At 46.8% G+C, this 16,800-nt stretch overlaps 1 protein-coding gene across 9 annotated transcripts in view; it reads right to left on the bottom strand.

Moving 5' to 3' along the window:
• The window catches only part of CELF4 (CUGBP Elav-like family member 4), a 1,004,675-nt gene that overhangs the window by 477,100 nt on the left and 510,775 nt on the right, over nt 1-16,800 (bottom strand). For all 9 annotated transcript variants that reach the window (XM_075932764.2, XM_089779469.1, XM_075932765.2 and 6 more), the window contains exon 3: nt 12,012-12,060. In XM_075932764.2, coding sequence (XP_075788879.1) covers nt 12,012-12,060 — 49 coding nt within the window. The remainder of the gene's footprint in view (nt 1-12,011; nt 12,061-16,800) is intronic.

Here is a 16,800-nt window from a genome sequence, read left to right as displayed (position 1 = left end):
AGTGCTTTGCATGTAGTCACTAGCATTTTCTGAAGGAATTAGTGCCTTATAATTAACGCTTCGCTTTGCTTGGTGGTACTTTTTTAAAAACATGGATCCAGCCTCAAAATGGATTGTCATTCAGGATGCTAAGATGTCCTTTTGGGTGGGAGGGAAACGAAAGGATGGAACTGCTTTCCATCACCTTTGGATTGGCACAAACGCCACCACCTCTGCTGTGTCACGTATCAGAAATCTGCCCACTATCAAACCTGTTTGTTCTCTAAGAAGGCACACAAAGTTTGCTTTGCATAAATCGAACAATATTATCGGCAATGATTAGTGAGTCTTTTGGGCATGAATATGGCCCCTGAGGACTGACATTACAAAAACCTGCGGGCAGATATGGAGCATTCGTTATCTAAAACTTTTTTCAGTGCAAAAAGTTGACTTTTTCAGCAAATATGCTGCTGTTTCTAAATTGTTCCTATTTTAATGAATGTATTCAGTTTATTTGCGGAAGGGAGAGTTCTCCGTGTTCCATATTCATGCTCAGAAAAAAAAAATTAAGTCTCAGGTGAACCAAAAATAGATTTACTGTAAAATAGCTACTCCAAAATAAATAATACACAAAAGAAAAACAGCATTTGGTCATCTTTTAAATATAGGGTTTTTTTAACCGTCTCGTTCCTGAACCTTGTGATCCACAAAGGAGCCTCAATGCTATTAAAGATAACAGATTCTTCTTCAGATCAACTAACAAGTTGCATTTTGGGGATGAGAGATCCTGTATTCTAGTCCCCACTGTGGAAATAATACCTTTTGTACAGGTATAGCACAGTACCTCTTGTATAGGTATAAAAGAATACCTTAACGGTATCTCTCTCTCTCTCTCTTGTTTGTTTCTAAATGACCCAATTCCTATGAAGATGCTTTCAAAATTCTAACCATAGTCTTGTATTGGTAAATTTTGAGCAAGAGACAAGACCTCTCTCTTGAGCACTGAAATAAAATAAAATAAAATAAAATAAAACTTCCACTGTGCCTTTTGATATTAAAAGGAAGGCTGCTACAACCATAATTACAATTATACCTCAGATAGCAAAACATGTAATAACAGGTTTGCTTTTCCAACTGTTTAGGGAGCCAATTCATTAGCAGCCTTGTTCATCTACGCGGATTGCACTTATTCAGCTATATGATAATAAAACACACATCACTTCCAATAAAGGGAATGCGTTTGCTATTGATGTGCTATAAACAACTATACAGAGAGGGGTTATTACATCTCTGTGTAATAACAAGCCAATTAGAATGATGAGCGAAGCCCTGGCAATAAAGTTAACGCACAAGGAGTGATTATACTAATGCAGTCTAACTGGTCTGTGCCATAAATACTTTGCAAATTAATTGGGGAACATGTCTATAAATGCATTATTAATGCTGTATAATAACTCATTGACAAGCAACCTTAACATTACAAAGTTACCAGGATTGTAATGTGTCCCCAAGTTCAGCTATGATGTCAAGTTGTGTGTACAGAGGTGGAATTTTAGAAAATTAATTTTTTTTCACTTGAACTTTTATTCCCTCCCTCTCCCACCCCTTCCTGGTAGTTAGCTATTGTCCTGTTGTTAAAAAGACCATAAATGTCACTGCCCACTATCTGCCCACTATCAAACCTGTTTGTTCTCTAAGAAGGCACACAAAGTTTGCTTTGCATAAATCGAACAATATTATCGGCAATGATTAGTGAGTCTTTTGGGCATGAATATGGCCCCTGAGGACTGACATTACAAAAACCTGCGGGCAGATATGGAGCATTCATTATCTGTATGAATCGCTGGCTGTCATTGCTTGGCATATCTGAAAGGTTGGCCATTCACAGCCCCTATGGCCTAGTCACATGCACCTTATTTTCCTTCTGATTTGTATTATGGCAACACCACGGGATTGTCTTCATTTACCCTGCGATTGACGCTCTGGAGATTGATTTCCCGGAGTTCAATTTAGTGAGTCTAGGAAAGACCTGCTACAGTGACTGCTGATGGCGCCCTCATTGACTCTGGTACTCTACCGGAGTAAGGGAAGTCAATGGTAGAATTTCTCTTGTCAACGTCCCGCAGTGGGGACACCACAGAAATTCAACCTAAGGTTCATTGACTCATAGCGGGAGTTGTATATTTTAGGTTGGCAGTCTCCCATAATGTAGAACTGGCCCTAGATTCATCAGCTGACCCCATAGTGCTGGGAGCTGTGCACACATGAAGTCTGAGGCAGTCTCTACTCATCAAAAATTATTAGGGGTGGGGAATTTTTTTTTGGGTTGGGGGCCGCTGTCTCACAGAAAAACCAGTTGGAGGCCGCACACAAGGGAGAAGGAACCAAACTCTCACTAACACGGCCCGGGGAGGAGGAAGCTCCACATCTTGGGGGCTGAATCCAGGCCTGGGGCCTTAGGTTCTTCACCCCTGATCTAAATAGAGAAGTAATACAAAGGATGGGAGGTCAGGTGAGCAAGTGAGTGGCAGCGCTGGGAATAGGATCTAGGTCTCTTAAGCATGTGGTACATTGGACAATGCTGCCTCCCCAAGTTCTTATAGGCAGAGCAAGGGTATCTACACACTGCAGTTAAACAGCCCTTTGGTTCTTTCTTCCTCCAGTGACAGGGTCTAGCCATGAGTGTTTAATTGCAGTGAAGACATACCCTATGCACCGCCTGAAAAAGCTACTTCCAATACATGGAAATTCCTTTTACTCTTTTAATATTTGGTAAAAATATATATATTCTCCTGAGTACACGCAACTTTGATATACCAGAAAATTATGGTCTATGGGTCTGATCCCATTCCCATTGGTAGGAATCTGCCAATTTCAGTGGTGATCGAATGCACTGCTATGAACAAAACTGCCGTGATCTCAAGACGTAGCTTGAGAGGCGAGTGGAATGAAATGCACGGACCATCACACTAATCCAAGCAATGCATCAAAAGACAGGAGCTCTGCAGGCAATGTTTGCCGGGGCCTGCTCTCTCAGCCATGATGTTTCAAGGGACAGCGAGGTACCACTGGCAGCCCAGAAAAGAATCATCAAGAGACATCCGGAGCGAACTGAATAACTTACATACACGGGTACCTGCTTGCTCTTGTGTTTAGCTCAGTTTTTAGAATCTGATCCTGCTTCTTGAGCGAAAGCTCCCTCCCCGGACCGAGGATCTTAGATTTTTACATCAAGAAGGGAGATGTTTGTTGCCCACTGACCTTAATCTAAGTCCCATGGAAAGCTACATGTGCCATTAGAAACAATTTCTGTTCAAAATGGAAAGTTGGGTCAGGCTTATGTTAACGTTACAGGGAAAATAGCACACAATCTCCAACTTCTTTCCGGTAAAGCGGGTCTACTCCATCACTCAATTCCATTGAAGGAAAGATTCCCTCTGATTTCAGTGGGTTTCAGAACCAGAAGTTTCAGTCTTTTTCTAGTGGGCTGATTAAGCAATGTAAGGTCTAACCCTGGTCCTACCTTTGTCTACATTGCATCTGGGAGGTGTGATGGAAGCACATGGAGACACACCACTGCTATTTCTGATCTAGTAGCCATAGCAGTGATGCTGCGGCAGCATAGTGGGCTACCTGGGCTTACCCTGCCCACCCGGGCTCCTGGGTACATAGACACACACAGCCACAGTTTCACTGTTCATTGAGCTCGTTTTGGTCTCACTAAATCACACTAGTTTGGATCTGTCTACATGGGGTGTCCTCACATCTCTCAATTGCCTAGTACGCGTGCCTTTGGGGTGGCGTGGGCAAGTCACTTAGCCTCTCCGTACCTCCTTTGTGAAACACGAGGGGAGTCAAGTGTCTGAAAAACGCCGCGTGTCATCACAGCACTCAACAGCTGCCAGCCACCAAGAGCCAGGCTCTGGATTTAAACTTGCTCTCTGCAGAGTGACACAGCTCTGCCACAGTCCTCTTTAGTGCTGTCCCCACTGTATGCCCCGCAAATGCAGTTTGGCACAGGATCACTCCGGGAGCCTAGCATCATTATATTAGCTTCTCCCTTCATCCCTCTGTGCTGTTCAGAAAACTATTAGATTATCTTTAAACAGACTTTTCCTGATCTTGTTTTCTCCCCATCGTGCAGTGATACTGCACCTCAGCACCCTGTAACTGCTTCGTACTCGATATGCAAATAACAGATAGCGGTTTGGGTTCGTCCCTTTCTTTTTTTTCCCTCCGTTTTGCGAAAAATCCTGATTTGGGGAAAGTGTCAGGAGCAGGAGATATATGGGAGAAAGCAGATGCCGTTCACTAACACAACTGGTACCTTTCAACTCAGACTGGCTACGTCTACACTACTGGCTTTTGCTGGCTGAGAGTATGCTAATGAAACGCTCATTAGCAACTTCTCGTGCTTCATTGGCATAGTCTCTACCTGAGGTTTTTTGCCCAAGAGGTTTTTGAAGCATAAGGATCTTGCGCAAAAGGGGTTTTTTTTTTTTAGCAAAACAGATCTGTCTACACTGCGAGTTCTTGCACAAAAACCTCTGGGCTGTGTCTACACTGGTCCACTTATTCCAGAAAAGCGTGCCGCCAATGTAGACGCGCTTTCCCGGAAAAGCGCATCATTATAACGGTAACTCCTGGACCAATGTAGACGCTCTTTTCCCGGAAATACTTATAACGGAAAACTGTTCCGTTTTAAGCATTTCCGGAAAAAGGTGCCAGTGTAGACGTAGCCAAGAGCCTTGGGCAGAGATTATGCAAATGAAGTGTGAAAAGTTGCTAACGAGCACTTCATTAGCATACTCTCTGCTGTCAAAAGCCAGTAGTGTAGACATAGCCATAGTGTAAGAGAGTCAAGGAGATTTTGTTTACATGGATATAACCTGTATGTGGATCCTGGGAAAATTGAGGCCTATAGATCATAGAATCAGAGGGTTGGAAGATACCTTAGGAGGTCATTGAATCCAACCCCCAAAACACTGTAGAAAAAAAAAAAAAAGCTTAGCCAGTCAGTACCCAGCCTGTAACAATGCTTGGGATTCTTCCGTCCCAAGCGCAAGACTCTGCACTTGTCCTTGTGGAACCTCATCAGATTTCTTTTGGCCCAAACCTCCAATGTGTCTAGGTCAGTCTGGACCAGGGCTGGGCAATAAAAAAACAACAGCCCCTAGGGTTCATCCCTGGCAGGCCATAGCCACTATGTTTACCTGCACCTATACCGGTATCAGAGGATCACAGCTCCGGTTGGCTGCGAATCGCCATTCATGGACAATGTGAGAGGTGGGAAGTATGATGGCCTGAGTGCAGAGGCGCAGGTAAACATAGGGGTGGAGACCCGCCAGGGACTAACCGTATGGACCAGATCTGGCCTGCGGGCCGGAATTTGCCCACCCCTGAACTAGACCCTATCCCTACCCTCCAACTTATCTACCTCTCCCCCTCGCTTAGTGGGAAGTTACATGCCCAAGACCCGACAGCATGTGGGTGACAAAAAGAGCTATAACCAGAACTACTGACAGTTCTTCATCCCTATACAAAGCGACAGTAACTGGTTCCTCGGTGGAAGTCATGTCTAGTGGTTAGAACAAGAGACAGGGCGGCCCTAATTCACTGGATGGACTTGGGCAAGTCAAGCGCCATGCCTCAGTTTCCCTTTGTGTAAAAGGTCTTTGTGTGAGCTCATGGAAGTTCCATGAGAATTAACGACTCCCATTATGCCCTTGAGACCGGCTGAGCTTAGATCTCCCTCACTGTGCATAACAAATGTGATTCCCTGGCTCTCCTCTCAGTGCTTCCCTTTTCCGCCCATAAAGCTCTGCATGAGTATGGGGGCGGCAGTGGTGGTGAAGAGGGAGTGGTCATTCTAAGAAAGGAGTCGGTAGGCGAGATGTGGGCAATCAGGTCCATGTGTGAAATCACATGGACAAATGCAAATTATTCTTTACTGTCATGGCAGTATTCCACCAGCACACTCCCAAATGTCCTGTTCACCTTAGAGTGAGCATGGCACTATGGGTAGCTGTAAAGGTATCTTACCCAAAGAACTAGGATGAAGTAGAACCAGAAACGATGAGGGGGCTGGAGCACATGATCTACAAGGAGAGGCTAAGGGATTTGGGCTTATTTAGTCTACAGAAGAGAAGAGTGAGGGGGGTTTGAGAGCAGCCTTCAACTTCCTGCAGGGGGGTCCAAAGAGGATGGGGAGAGGCTGTTCTCAGTAGTGACAGATGACAGAACAAGGAGCAATGGGCTCAAGTTGCAGTGGGGAAGGTCTAGGTTGGTTATTAGGAAAAACTATTTCCCTAGGAGGGTGGGGAAGCACTGGAACGGGTTCCCTAGGGAGGTAGCAGGATCTCATCCTTATAAATTTTTAAGGCCCAGTTTGATAAAGCCCTGGCTGGGACGATTTTGTTGGGGTTGGTCCTGCTTTGGGCAGGGGGCTGGACTCCATAAGCTCCTGAGGTCTCTGCCAACTCCTGAGGTCTCTGCCAACCTTGAATCTATGATTCAAGTACTAGGAAAACTAATTAGTTTGCTAGCCAGGCTGCTTCAAAACGATTTGATGGAAAGGAATCTACCCCCTTGCCCCTCTATTTTCCAGCCAGTGATTACAGGGAGACTATTCTGATTTGAGGGGCAGCTGCCTCCCCCAAATAACGAAATCCTGCAAGTCATCAGAAATGCACGCCAATCACAGCTTGACAGCCACCACCGTCACCTCCTTCCGGCAGAAAAGCCAGTGGGAGAGACAGAGAGACGTGTTTGTTCAGTGAAGCTTTGCGTGCAGAAGGCACTGTAATGGAATTAAATGGAGACCGTCTTTCAAAACTCTCTAATCCCTCTCTGCAGGACATTGCTACCTTTCAACTCTCAACCACCTTTGGACTTTATTTAACATGCTTTTGGTTTTGTTTAGTCTAGCAATTTTCAGTGAATCTTACATAAGGCCCAGGAGATCTCCTGACACCACTCCCAGTGTGTTTTCATTCAGGGATCAGCATGGGGTCAGTGTTATCACATTGTGTATCTATCTCTTTGCATGTCTTCCTTTATGGATCCTCTCCGTGGCTCTGGGAGGGAAGAATCCATCTTCACATCACTAACAGAGCAACTGGAGTGGAAGAAGGGTCCCTTGTGTTTAACAATCTTGAGACCAATACAAGCCCGGGGAATCTAGAGGCTGGCTTTATCCCAAGTTCACATCAAGTGCTGCTGCCAAAGTTTCTAGCTAATGCAAGAGATAGGAGGATGGTCAGGTTAAAATGAGAACTGGTTCAAAACTTTCGCTCCAGATCATTCCCTAAAGCTAAAACCTTGCCCGAGGTTCAGTAAACTTTTCCCGTTTTGTGCAGGCCCGAGGATGGGCCTGGGAGCCAAAGTCTTCTGACCTGATGGAAAAGTCCTGGAAGAATGAATAGAATTGCTAACACTTTAAGATGGATGTTTTCACAATGATAGAATTCAGGGTGCCTATGCATGGGGAGGGGAGAGACAGAGGCCAGTCTCCCGAATAATCGTCAGAACTTCTGCAGCCCCAGGGATGTGGGGTGAGGGAAGGAAGGGCAAACGTCTGCTGGAGCTGGGGAGACAGAGGGAGGGAGGGTTTCTGCAAGGGCTTGGAAGGGGGAAATGAGCTTCTGCCAGGGGGCAGGAGGGGGGGTTGCTCAGAACATGCCCCCTCAAAATGGGTCCAAGTTAAATTTCTGCACACACCCCTGATGGAAGTTAGCATGGCATTATAACCTTTCTATAGACAGCAATGCAAGCTAAGAGAATCATTTCCTATTACAATCTCTCCTGTAGGGGTGAAACTCCGCCAACCCTGCCATCCAGGGGAGTTTTACAGTTGACTTCTCATGAAGCCAATGGTTTGTGCTGGGTTTCTAGAATAATGTCCAACCCTACTGATTTCCCACAGAGACATATTGATTTTACCCTAGTAAAACCCTTACAAAGAATGTAATCAAATGACGACCGTCCAATGAGTCCTCTGAACCATCCTTAAGAATTCAATAGAAGGGACCCCACTCTATTAAATTCTGAATTTCAAGAATTTCTTAGAACTCTTGTGAAATTTACAAAACAGGTTTCCTCTTCTAATTTAAACCATTGCACTCCCAAGAAAAATACAATTAAAAATCAATCATTTGGCATGCAATGGGCACTTAGGCTAATGAAGAGTATGGAAAAGTGCTGTCATCTTCCAAACCAGATGCCAACATATTGTAAGAGGAGACGTCTAAACACATTGAAACCAAGGAAAACAAGATAAAACCCGACTTCTTCCTTTCTCATGGTATGTCTAGACTACATGCCTCTGCCGGCAGAGGCATGTAAATTAGACTACCTGACATAGTCAATGAAATGGGGATTTAAATATCCCCCGCTTCATTAAAATAAAAATGGCCGCCACACTGTGCCTGCTCAACTCCTCATTGGCACAGCGTGGCAGTCAAGACATGCATCAGTCAACAGGAAACGCCTTTGTCGACCGCTCCCTTATGCCTCGTGAAACGAAGTTTACAGGATTGGTCGGCAAAGGCTTCCCTTGTCAACCAATTCGCTTCTTGACTGCCACGTTGTGCCGACAATTAGCTGAGCCGGCATAGCATGGCAGCCACTTTTATTTTAATGAAGCGGGGGATATTTAAATCCCCGCTTCATTGACTATGTTGGGTAGTCTAATTTACATGCCTCTGCCGGCAGAGGTATGTATTCTAGACATACCCTCAGAGTCGATTCTGGGTTCAAATTTGTTTCAATTTTTGGATGACGATTTGGGGAAAATCTGGAGCTTCTTATGTAATTGAAATTCATGAGTCCATCATTGCAGAGAACAAGCCCCATTTCAGAGGGACAGTTTTCAGTAGACCTTCCCAGTGAACTGCCCGATAAACGATTCTCCCTGTAATATGATTCCAGGGCACCAAACATTTTCCCAGAGGCAGGGGCAAAAGGAATGGCACATGTGTGGTGGATCTGGGGGAAGCCGGAGGCTTTTGCTCTACAGCTGTGGGTTAGAGCCAGTCCCTTTCCTCCCCACATGAGACAGGTGCTGGGTATAATAACTACAACTTAAGTTTCTTTGTTGCCGAAGCTGACCTTTATCTTGCAGCCCTAATGATGTCTTTTGATGTGCTCCTAACATACACGGCTTCCTCTTTAGCATTCTCCTGGCTCTTTCTGCTGTAACCAGTGGGCTCACAAGAAACGTACGTTTCCATACAATGCCTCCCCCGGGTGCCAATTGTTCTTTTTTCCCATAGTTGCCCTTGAGTCATGCTGTCCTGCAACTTCGCGCGCCCAGAAGCAGCCTGTCAGCCGGGAATTCAGACAACGTGGCTTTCATGTCAATGCCAAATGAACTAGCCTGGGTCCTGTCTTAGGTCCTGTCTTAGGTCCTGCCGCGGGATGCGATCAACAAGGGTAGGGGCTGGAGAAGGGTGATCATTAGCTAAAATACAGCGGGGAGGCTACTGTCAGTGTGAGGGGTAAAGATGATTCAAACAACCACCGATGTGTTTTGCAGTTCCAACCCACCTTCCTGAAAGCAGCTGCAGCTGGCAAGAGAGGCTTACAACCCAGTCTAGGACATCAGGCGTGTGTCTGCTATTCGCTCTCAGCATACAAGGGAGTGATCTGGAGACACATGCCCTGCAGAAGCACGAAGCAAACTGGCTGGCCTAATTATTATTGTTGGGAGTGTCTAATTAAGCAGACAAAAGACCACCCCTGCACACAGGCTGTCATGGTGGCTGGAATGCGCAGCTGGGCCCAGCTGTCTGCGAGGAGCAGATCTGGGAGGTCTTGGCTTGACCAGGGCCCTGGGCTTGCTGATTCGCACGGAAATATGGGCCCGGGTCTTCAGAGAGCGTCAGTCAACATGGCTCTGCTGAAAAGTGGAGGATTTCATTGCTCTCCATGCGCTGAGAAGCCGAGGCTTTGCGTAAAGGAGAAACCATGACACAAGCATTCCTAACCGATACCCTTGGGATGTGCCGTTCCCCAGACCTGCTTTTATTTATACAGGTAGCACCTCAGACTCACACAGTGCGAGATTTCTCTCTGCCTTGATTACATAGTAGAGGAGCTATTCCAGCAAGCCTCTGCCTACCCAGTGATCCCCAATAATCAATCGTTCGGAACCTCTATCAACCCACCCGTTCCACCTTTGCGTAACGCCAGGTCTTCCTCTATGCCGGGGTGGGAACCTAGCTTGCCTGGATACAACCCCCAAACACTCAGCCCCCTCCAACACTGGGGAGCCTGCACTGGCTCTACAGTGCCCCCACTACTCTATGGGGCAGGTGCACACAATCTACTGGGCTGAGCGCCTCTAGGATCTGGTGTGCGAGGGGTATGTGGGCAGTATCTTTCTCCTTCTCATTCAGGGGCCACAGGGACGGGGGTTTATCAGCTTCTCACCTCTGTGCGGCCCCTGACTGATTTTTCTGTGGGTCAGTGGCCCCCGGCCACCCCTGCTCTATGCTTTCCAGTTGAATCCAGCCATTGATGAATTTCAGCCACTGGTTATATGCAGTCAAAGCACTGGAATGCCAATGCATTGACGAAACAGAATGTAACTTCTGTTCGTTCATTGTGATTTGCTGCACTCCCTTTAGGTGCGTGTGGCTGGATAATTCAGCCATTGACAATAGGAAGATGAATGCACATTCATGACAAAAGGGCTCAAAGAGTTTGTATGCAGAGAAGAATCAGACTATTACGGATAGAAACTCTGTCCTATTCAGGCTCCGTAGTTGCTTCTATAAGAGCTAGCATGCACTAGGCAAGTCATCCTTGACATCACCCCCCCTAGTTGGTTGAGTGACCAACAATACCAACCTCTTATTTCAATCAAAGGAGTAGGAGGAGATTTGACTGGAGTAGGAAGAAACCACCAGGTAAATCGAAACAGGGAGATACACCCACACCATAGATTCTGATACATAAATAATACTGAATAAGAAAGAGTTGTTGGCCACATAAACCTTATGTGCACAATTAAATCAGTTCTGAGACCACATCTGACAAACACCTTCCAGTTTAAAGGAAAGTCAGTGAAGCATCTCCGAGCTTTTCAATACAATTTCGTTTGAAAACCACCCAATGGAGGCAAACCATTTGGGGTGATCCCACTGGGTAGTCACTAAAAAAGAGGCATCAATAGCTAGCTCTCTAAGCATATGGAAACAGGAGGGGCAGATTTTGAGCTCAGTTACTTGTGTGCAGACCCAGAGAAGCTGAGCCACTGAGAAGAGGGTTGCCAGGTGTCCGGTTTTCACCCCGATAGTCTGGCATTTGTGGCCCCTGCCCGGTAAAAAAAAAAAAAAAAACAGAAAATACTGGACATACAAAATGTCCGGAATTTCCTGTTTTTCTCGAATGGAAGGCCAGTGGGGACGTTCTTTAAAGGTGCAGTGACCTTTTTTGATGTTCGTGTTGCTCAACAACTTTGGTCCTCCCTTTTTTTTCCCCCCCAAACAATTTTTTTCCTGACATGTTCAGGATTTTTTGGTGAAATTATCTGGCAACTCTACTTCTAGGGCTTATTCATCAGGCTTTCCGGGTACAGGTGCTTTCTCCAAAGGCAGAGATGCTTCAATCCATGTTTCATCATCAGAGGGAAACACAAGGGCTGGAGACATAGAGAAACGCCCACCTGGTTCTAACCCAACTAAACATCACTGCTGTTTGGCCTAAAGGCAACGCCCCGTCTGCAACTGATCGGTGGCTGCCAAAGCGGTGAAACTTTGATAAGTCAGCGTCTGATGGTTCATTTCTTAACAAGGCAGTTATTTGTTTCCCAGGCAGTCGCTGGCACCTGCCTGCCTTTTAAAATCAAATAATAATTGAATATGAGGAAAGTGAGACGAAGTAACGGAGATTTAATAAAGAGAATCTTTGCTGCAGAGGGAATTTCTTTGGCAGTGATTACGTTGCTAATTGATCAGCGCATTGCCTGAGAGAAGCCAGAGACAACAATTATACTTAGCACAGTGGCTGAGAGCAATGCAGTCAACTACCTCCTCGGCTTTCGCTGTCCGCTGGCTTCACCTGGATCGGTCTGTTCATCTGCAGGGAAAACAAAAAGAGAAGCACAATGAACAATGGCGTTCTCTGCATGTGCAAAGCAGCTGGCAAGCAACAAACCAGCCACGAATGACACACACAAGGCCAGATCGCCTCGCTGATGTTAGTTGGTGTCACTCTGTTGAGGTCTACGTCGACCAGCTGTGGATATCTTGGCCACTGAAAGGTTAGGAGCTGGGCACCAACTAGCCAGCAGGCCAGGACCCATTCAGGACTCAAGAGGAACAGAAACAAATGCTGTTCACTTTGGCCAGTTATGTCCTCTCTTAGGGAGACAGGTGATGGACATGGGAGAGTGCCTGCATTACGCCAACAGGAAGAACCGAACCTGGGACCTCTGGAGCCTCATGCATGAGCCTCTACCGCACGAACTATAAAGCTAGGCTGTGGAGTAAACTCATTCTCTCTCCCTGAAGGAGCTCTAAGGACTACTTCATGGAACAGCGAGCCACACCTGGAAGGTGCATCTCCCTTTAGTGTTCTGGAGGGAATCAACACAGCTCATCCTCTCAAAGATCTGTCCCGCCTCCCCCCACAATATTTTTGAGTATTGGATCAAGATAAAAAGTCTCTACCCAGGAATGATCCCAACCAGCAGTTAAATGCAGCCATCTCAGGGGAAAGGGAGGGTCATAGTAGCTAGGTAGGAGCAGGCAACAAGAATGCAGAACAGTGAAGAGAAGGAACGAAGGGTACGTCTAGACTACATGGCTCCGTCGACGATTTGTTTGTTCGGCAAAGGGAAATGAATCCGTGATTTAAATAATCATGGCTTTATTTAAATTTAAATGGCCGCCCCGCTCCGCCGATCAGCTGTTTGTCGGCAGATCAAGGCAGTCTGGACGCTCCCCTGTCGACATGAAAGCCCTTTATCGACCTCCCCGATAAACCTCATTCTACGAGGCATAACGGGGAGGTCGATAAAGGGCTTTCAGGTCCGCGCGGGAGCGTCCAGACTAGCACGCTGAGCCGACAAACAGCTGATCAGCTGTTTGTCGGCTCAGCACGGCAGCCATTTAAATTTAAATGAAGCCGCGATTATTTAAATCGCGGCTTCATTTCTCTTTGCCGATCAGCCTAATCTACATGGCTCCATCGACGGAGCCATGTAGTTTAGATACACCCTAATAGGGACTGAAGAGGGAGACAGAGCAGGGAACTTCACCCCCTTACTTCCCAACCAGGGGCCAACAACCATGTGGCTGGGGGGAGCAGTATTGCCGGAAACCCAAGGGAGGGGTGAGGTGACTCCTGCCCGCCCTCCACCTGAGCCGTCAGAACAACATGCTTTGACAGTAGCAGAACTGCTCGGGCAGTTTTTTGCTCTCAGGTAGAACAAAGGAGGATTTCAGGAATGGCCCGGATTCCTTCTAGAGGCTTTGCTGCAAACCACGGCCTCTGCCACTTCCTTCCTCTCTTGCAAAGAGTGTGGCACAGCGAGAGAGAACATGCCAGCATCACACATGTGCATGGCAAACCACCTGCTCTTGCAATGAGGGCTATGCAGCACGCTCTTTTGTTTGTATCTTGTATGACTCATGTTCCTATTCTTGCCACTCTCCCCACCTGTGACTTGACTAGTTATGTACCTAGGAGCTCCACAGTCCTTTCCTTTAACCTTCCCCAGCCCGCTTTTACCCGTTGGTCCATCTGGGCTGACTGACTCCCCGTTATTTTTGGCTAATCTCGGTTGTACAGCAAAGTTGGCTTTTTTCGCCCCACTTTTGGGAAGTATTTCAGAACGGTCTTGATTTACTCTAATTGCTCCGCAAACATGTTTAGTATTAAAAAGCTATCAAAGTGGCTGACAAGTAGGTTAACATGATGGAAGGCCTGGAGGATCCTGCCACATTGTTGTCTCAAGGGGGGAATGTACTTAGACAGAAAGAGACTACCGGTATTATCACACTCACGTTCACCAGAAGAGAGGTCTGACTTGTAGCTCAGGCTACGTCTACAATTCAGCCTTTGTTGGCAGAGACAATGCAAATGAAGTGCTCATTAGCATTTCTTACACTCTCATTTGCATAGTCTCTTCCGATCCATTTTGCAGAAAAGGTTTTTGCGTCATTTAGTGCAACCCCTCCCTTTTGTGCAAGAGCCTTTATTCCTCAAAAAAGTAGATATACAGGATCTTGCGCAAAAGGGTTTTTTGCCCCGTCTACACTGTGTTTTTTGTGTGTAAAAACCTCTATCGCAAAAATGGGTCAGAAGAGACTATGCAAATGAGAGCGCGAGAAATGCTAATGAGTGCTTCATTTGCATTGTCTCTGCCAACACAGGCTGCAGTGTAGACGTAGCCTCAGTGGCTCTGGACCCTCGAGGACAACATCTGCCCAACCTGATGCTCAGTGAAGTCAGAGGAATGGAACCAGCACAACCAGCAGCAGAATTGGGCCACGTGGCTTTACTCTGTCTATAGTTTCGGAGTTGTAATGACCCATGGCACATTCACTGACATGGAGGCATATTAGCTGGGATTGACTTCAACAGCAAAATCACAAGCCGCTATTATTTCAGCGGTACCAGACTGGCTTGAAGGAGAGGAATTTGTTCCAGTCTGTGGGGCCAGCCACTAGAGGAAGACCGGATCAAACAGTGCATTCCACAATATCAGTGACTCATCTCAGGTAGAGGGCTATAAAGAAAGACTTCGAGTTCAGCTGTGGGGCCCATGGAGAGCCAGGACAGCTTGCGAGAAAACTCCTATTCATTGCCCTAGAGCATAGGTTCCCAAACTGGGCGGCATGAAGAAATTCCAGGGGTGGCGTGAGGTGTCCCAGCCCTCTCCTTAAATCTGCCTCCCCCCAAGAAAGAGTCCGGTCCATCTGGTAAAAAAATTCAGGGGAGGATGGAGTGTCCCGGGTAGACTTCAAAATGGCTGCCTTAAAGGGGCAATGCCTGCTCTGTTCTTAAAACGGCAGCCTTTTTTTTTTTTTTTGCTCAACAAGTTTTGCTGCTATTTTTTGGGGGGGGGCATGAGAGTTTCTCAAAAATCAACATGGGGCGTGATGCTGAAAAGTTTGGGAACCACTGCCCTAGAGGAAGGGCCTGATGTGATCAACTGCAAGTGGAATTGCCACCAGGTGGATGTGAATGTGGGACCTCTGGAGCTTAGTGTAGGAGCCTCTACAGCTTAAGCTATAAAACCAGCTGGCTCTCAGCTTAGACTGTACAGCTCCCTAGTTCTTATCTCTCGCTGTAAGTGGTCTAAGCACCACTACACGGGACAGTGACCCACACTAGGGCTACGTCTACACTGCAGGCTTCTTGCACAAGAACTTTTTGTGCAAGAGCTCGTCCACACTGCCATGGACGCTCTTGTGCAAGAAAGCTCTGATGGCCATTCGCAGAATGACCATCAGAGCATCTGTGCTTTTTCTGACAGGGATTTCTTGTGCAAGAAACCCCTGTTGTGCGTCCACACAAACATTTTTGCACAAGAGCTCTTGTGCAAAAAGGCTTATTCCTCGTAGAAAGAGGAATAACTCCTGCACAAAAGCCCTGTCTTCTGACGATCTACTGTACTTTTTCTTGCACAAAAACGTGCTTGTAGTGTGGACGCGCTGTGAGTTTTTGTGTAAAAATGGTCGCTTTTGCGCAAAAACTCTGCAGTGTAGACGTAGCCTCGGTGTGTGGGTTACACAAGCAGTGTGGGGAGATAGCCAGAGTCCCAGAGAATGCTGAGGGAAACTGATACCAGTGGTCACTTCTTTCTGAAAACAGGCAATCCGACAGGGCTGGTGAGAAGGAAAAAGGAGGGAGAGAGAAGAGGCAGAGGCTAGAGGGAAGAGGGAGGGAAGAAGCATCCAGTGGAGGGGAAAAAACTGGGGAAATGAATAAGTAAAAGGCTAGTGTAATTTAGTGTGCATTATGATTTATGCACTTGACAATTTCTTTATAGACCAAAGAGAAAGTGCTGTGTTCACAGAGCCCATAATACAAATTGAGATCATCTTGACATGAAAGACACCAATTATATGGAGACACATTGAGAGGGAAATAATTAAGCTTCCTCTCTCCATCCATAAAACTTCCTGCTCGTGGAGAAAGTCTGGGGGCAGGGAGGCAGCTCTGGGGAAGAGGCGGGGGAATAAAGGCAGAGGGGCAGGAGTTGCCTGCTCCGAGGAAAGGGAATTCAGAAAGTTGCGCTCCTCAGAGTTTCCTACACCATTTCCATTTGGGAAGAGGGCATTTTCCTGGGGAGGAAGCCAGAGTCCAGATCCCAATCCACGGATCACAAGGGGGTCTACCAGTGGCAAGAGGCATCCTCAAAGAGCCCCCTTGCCTCTGATTTGCTGGTTGGCTTTGCATGGGGCTTTCTGGAGACGGACTCCCAGGTTCTCTGAGTACTGTGGTAGTAACCTGGAATGAACCTGAAGGAAGGAGCATAGGTCTCCGGTGGCCCCAGGAAGCCAGTCTGTGGGAGCATGGCTAGAATGCTCACTGCATTTGCATTACCTCCATAAAAAGTTGTCTTACAAGAGATACAATTCAGTTTTAGAAACATGGAATCCGCTCACAGCTAGCACATGGGCCCAGCTGTCTACGGAACCTGCCAAAGGAGAGACGCCCCTGGAATGCAAAGGGAAGAGTGTGTTAAATCAGCCTTACTAACTTGTGCAGCCTCCCACCAGTACATTGGGAGGGGGAAGACCCAGAGGAGATAGCCTGGGTCCCTGGACGCCCATCCCCCCAGGGCACTCCGTGGGGACACCTGGC

The sequence above is a fragment of the Pelodiscus sinensis genome, chromosome 6 (assembly GCF_052426305.1).
Source record: "Pelodiscus sinensis isolate ZL-2025 chromosome 6, ASM5242630v1, whole genome shotgun sequence".
Taxonomy (NCBI): Eukaryota; Metazoa; Chordata; order Testudines; family Trionychidae; genus Pelodiscus; species Pelodiscus sinensis.
This window is presented reverse-complemented; position numbering and strand designations above follow the sequence as displayed.